General features: G+C 55.3%; 1 protein-coding gene across 1 annotated transcript in view; it reads right to left on the bottom strand.

Moving 5' to 3' along the window:
• Nucleotides 1-2,132: 2,132 nt before the first annotated feature.
• Nucleotides 2,133-4,788, bottom strand: part of TMEM128 (transmembrane protein 128) — a 6,037-nt gene continuing 3,381 nt past the window's right edge. The window contains exons 3-5 of the mRNA XM_045289485.1: nt 4,444-4,602; nt 3,248-3,356; nt 2,133-2,324 (exon numbers count right to left, since the gene is read on the bottom strand). Of these exons, the coding sequence (XP_045145420.1) occupies nt 3,257-3,356; nt 4,444-4,602 (259 nt within the window). The 3' untranslated portion in view covers nt 2,133-2,324; nt 3,248-3,256. The remainder of the gene's footprint in view (nt 2,325-3,247; nt 3,357-4,443; nt 4,603-4,788) is intronic.

Here is a 4,788-nt window from a genome sequence, read left to right as displayed (position 1 = left end):
ACCAGGTTCTAAGTGCCGGAGATTCAACTTGGACACTTGGACACTCCCTGCCCTTCAGTCAATTCTGACTCATAGCAACCCTCTAGGACAGGATACAAGTCTGTCACTTTGGGGAAGTAGGAAACCTCATCTCTCTGGGAGTGGCTCGTAGTTTCAAAACTGCTGACCTTGCGGTTAGCAGCCCGCAATAACCCCTACACCTGGGCCTGAAGGAAGTCAGCCCGGTGGGGGAGACAAGGCAGGGCTGGCCAGGTGGGATGGGACAGGAGCTGGGGAGGATGGTCCAGAAAGAGCATCCAACAGGTGCAAGCAAATGAATATGGGGAAGCCATCCCTGGGGTGGCTCCAATGGTGGAGGGGGTCAGCTGCTACACAAAAAGGTTGGCTATTGTGTCCTCTTGGTAGCCACCTGGAAGAAAGGCCAGGTGCCCTGCTTCTCAAAACTCGGTCATTGAGAGCCCGATGGAGTGGGGTTTTGCTGTGGGGTCGACACAAGTTCTGACTGTTGGGTTCGAGATAGAGGCTGTCCATCAAACACAGACATCGTTCCTTCCACACTGCTGGGCCTACCAGTAGGATGCTAATGCCCAGGGCTCCTACATCCGGTCAGTGGGCTGCCCACAGAGGTGATGTGTACCACTCCATAGTCCCCACCCGTAACCAAGACCTCCCACAGGGCCACCCTGCTCCCGGTGCGCTGTGGGTCGGTCTGGAAAGGACACGGTAAGGGTTTCCTCTGCTCTGCAGCAGTGAGGGCCATGGTTGTGGTGACGACGCTGTGGTTTATGCACTGGGCTGTGATCCACAAGGTCAGTAGTTTGAAACCACCAGCTACGCCTCGGGGGATAGGGCTTTCTACTCCTATTGAGCTGCAGCCTCAGAAACTCACAGGGGTAGTTAATTTTACCTTGTCCTATAGGGCCGCTCAGTCGGCATTGACTCGATGGCCCTTGAGCAGCAGGTAGGGACTCAAGTGGGAGGACCTGAACGCCTGGGGTCACTCACACAGCTGGGTGGGATTGTCTAGGAGTCCCCTCACTCACATGCTGGGACCTGGACTAGCATGGATCAAAGGTTGGGCTCCGCTGGGACTGTTGACAAGAGCACCTGCACGTGGGCTCTTTGTGAGGCGTGGGCCTCTCCCAGCCCTGGGTCTGGGTGTAAAGAGGGAGTATCCCAGGGGAGAACACTTGGGGAGGGAGCGTGTCATGGGACCCAGGCTGATTAATGTTGTTCTTGTTCTTAGAATGATCATGTGATATATGGGGGTTGGTTAAGTGTCATTTGGGGGGAGGCTTAATATGCTCCCAAAGGGATACTGAAAGACTCGAGACCAAGGAAAGTCTGCACCGGGCTGTATCCTCTCAGGACATACATTCCTCTCTCGCTGACCCCCAACTTACTAAGCAGGACGGTCATGCACAAAACCCAAAGGCAGGTCATGAAAATTGTTTATTCGAAGTTAAGGAAACACTTGCACACATTTAAAACTGACGAACTGTCCATAAGTTAAACAAGCACTAGTCCCTGGTCACATCCATGCTGAGTACATGCTATAGTGATGTCACATGCAGGGAAACACATAGCAGGTCCTCGCAGCTCACAAGTCAGGTCGGGATGAGGTTCCCAGCAAGGAGTATATGGGAACAAAGGCACCTGGCAGGCTTATGTCCTTGGATCCAGTGGCTTCACGTGATGAACCTTTTTCCCCGCCACTCTTCAGGTGAAAGAGTGAGCAATTTGTTGATACTGTGGGCAGGGCAGGTACACTGTGCTCCTACCAGCAAACTCCGCTGCTTCTGAAATGCTACTTCCTTCCCCAGAGATTTACACGATTCCCATTTCAAAGGAGTCACGTCTCTGTGGCTCCAAACTCCTTGCCATCCAGTCGATGCCGACTCAGGTGACCCTGTAGGACAGGGTAGAACGGCCCTGTGGGTTTCCAAGACTGTAACTCTTTACAGGGGTAAAAAGCCTCATCTTTCTCCCAAGAAGCCACTGGTGGCTTCAAACTGCTAACCCTGCAATTAGTAGCCCAACCCAAGAGGCCACCAGAGCTCCTCTTAGAGGGTCGCTAGGAACTGGAACTGACTCTATGGCACAGACATGTGACAAACCACCCAGGTACCGTGTTTCAGACTGAGTGAGTAAAAAGCATTTATTCTGCCCGAAATCTCTGAAGCCGCCATGTTCCCAGGGAATCCACTCGCTGTGAGCTGCGAAAACAAGGAATCACCCACAGTATCGCTTTTCCGTTATCTGTCCACGCTGCACCAGGGCTCTAGAGGGTCGGTTGGTCACTGTGTATTTGCCTCTGTTGAGATCTGAAAGAAAAATTGCATTATGTCCCAAGGGGGCCCTTCCACCCCTGGTTGCTGAATCTTTCACGTGAAAAGGCAGTTCCGTTTAAACGCCGACAACATCCTGCCCCCACCCCCCCATCACCAACTGCAGCCATGCCAGTGTTCCATGGACACAAGTGACTGGACTCCCCACTTGGCTCAGCAGGTGGAGCACATGCCACAGGCGGTGGGAGGTCACGCATGAGCCTGCACTTCTCAGAGCTGGTGTCCACGTCTTCATGGAGCTGCGGACCACTTTTGCAAGAAGAGCGCGGGAACGACCTCGTCCGCAGCCTCCCAGCCACGTAACCCGTGTGCTCACTGGCCTTGTGCTCAAACCTGCAGCAGGTCTCTTACCAGTTCTGACCTTAGTGACTGCAAGGGAGTGGCTGCCTTTCTTCACTGTGACCCTGAGCATGCAGGTGAGCATGCAGGTGAGTGCCCCCCATGTGGGTGTGATAACTGAGACACGTGAGCCCCGGTCAAGAAGCCACAGGGTGGCAGGCTGAGGTGCTGGGAAGCAGTGGTCTGGAGGGAGCCAGTGAGCTGTCCCAAGGTGTCAGGGGCAGCTGGGACATGACGAGATGACAGGCCTGCTTCCCTAGTTGGGTCAAACTGCCCATTCTCCCCATTCCTCAAGAACTGTGATGTGCAAATAAGTTGATGAAGCCTAATTAAAAATAGAATGTTCTAGCGTGTGAACTTTTCTCCATCTGAGAAGGCAAACACCACCTTCCTAAGGAAAGTCTTTGAAGGGCAGGATGCCTGCCCTCAAAAGTAGCCACTCGGAACGAACGGGAGCGCGGGGACGGAAGCCTGAGCAGATGCCACTCCCAGCGGTCGGTGGGCTGCAGCCCACCCAGGGGAGGACGGGCAGCTTGGGTGGCGCTGTTGCAGACGCTTACCTGCGGGACTCAGCCGAGGAGGGAGATGAGCATCACCACGCCCATGAACTGGGTGAACAGCAGCAACGGCGTGAAGAAGGACCACTCGTGCCACAGCGCCACGTTGAAGCTGGGAGGAAGGCGTGGCAGTGATCACGCGCGCTGACACACAGACATGGCCGTGCCAGGAAGCAGATGCCAGGAGCTTAGTGTCACAGTCCCCCAGCTGTCAGCCAGCTGCTCCCTACTCCATGGGGGCGGTGTGGGAGACCTCTGTGCCCGGGTCGCCCTGGGTCACCACCATCCTACCCACTTCTGGACAGCACCTCCTTGCCCATCTGCCCACCTTGGAAGTGAAGCAGCTCACATTCTTCATTCATCACAATCACCACTGGCTGCACAGGCCGCTTTTACATCAGCGAGAAGGCTTTGGGTGGGTACATACACACACCGCCATGGAGCCAATCCCCAATCACGGGGACCCTCTGCGGGGTGTCTGCGACTACATCCTTACAGAAGCCGACGGCCTCATCCATCTCTCCCAAGGCGCGGCTGGCGGGGCTGGAGCAGTGTGGTCAGCAGCCCGGCGCCCAGGCCACAGCCCCCAGAGCTCCGTCACTGCATGTCAGCAGTGAAACATAAGACCATCTACTTTATGAACGCCTTTCCCTTGTCAACTCCAGAAACAGACAGCAGCAGTGCTTCCAGGATGCCTTCTTGGAGGGTCAAGTGATACAGGGAAGCCGGCAAGTACCACCAAGGGGAGGGAGAGCGTTTGCCGTGGGCAGAAGGCCGGGGTGATGCTCGGGAGCGCCTGGGTGGGGCTGACGTCACTGCTCCCTGTGTGGGAACGCGTTCGGCCGGAGGTGTTCATTCTGTCCACTCCTCGACATCCTGAGAGAGACTTAAGGGGCCAAGGCAGACTACGTGTGCAGAACGCGTCTCCCTCCATTTGTGCCGTACAGGACTACACACACAGCTGCTACTGCGTTTTATTTCACGGGGGCCCTCGGGGAGGAGTGGGCCCTTGTTGGGCTGCTGGCCATGGCAGTTTGAAACCACCAGCCATTCTGCGGGAGAAAGTGGAGGCTTTCAGCCCCAGAGGAGCTACAGCCCTGGAGGCCCACTCTGTCCCATAGGGTGGCCGTGGTCGGAACTGTCTGTCTCAGCAGCAGTGAGTTCAGAGTACACGTGTGCACGTGGGTGGGTCTGCTCACCAGAGGCCAGCTGCGATGAACGTCGCGGTCGTGATGGGAATCAGGGAGGGGTGCCGGGCGTCGTAATCGCTGACCCCGCGGTACCACTCCAGGAAGACGATGCAGTAAAAGGCAATCGACAGGCTGACCAGCAGGAAGGCACCGCCGAGGAGGAACCAGCTGTGGAGACAAAGGTGGCGTTCTGTTCATCCAGCCTATCTTATTTAGACAGACCTGCGAAGATAATAACATGCACAAAAACAAGACAGAGCAAAACCAAGCAACAATGTACAACAAAACAACAACAACAACAAACCACTGACAAAGAACAAATTAAAACAAAACAAGAAAGAAAAGTTCAAGGAT

The sequence above is a fragment of the Echinops telfairi genome, unplaced genomic scaffold, assembly GCF_000313985.2.
Source record: "Echinops telfairi isolate 266 unplaced genomic scaffold, ASM31398v2 ScPeMD7_28;HRSCAF=97, whole genome shotgun sequence".
NCBI lineage: Eukaryota > Metazoa > Chordata > Mammalia > Afrosoricida > Tenrecidae > Echinops > Echinops telfairi.
This window is presented reverse-complemented; position numbering and strand designations above follow the sequence as displayed.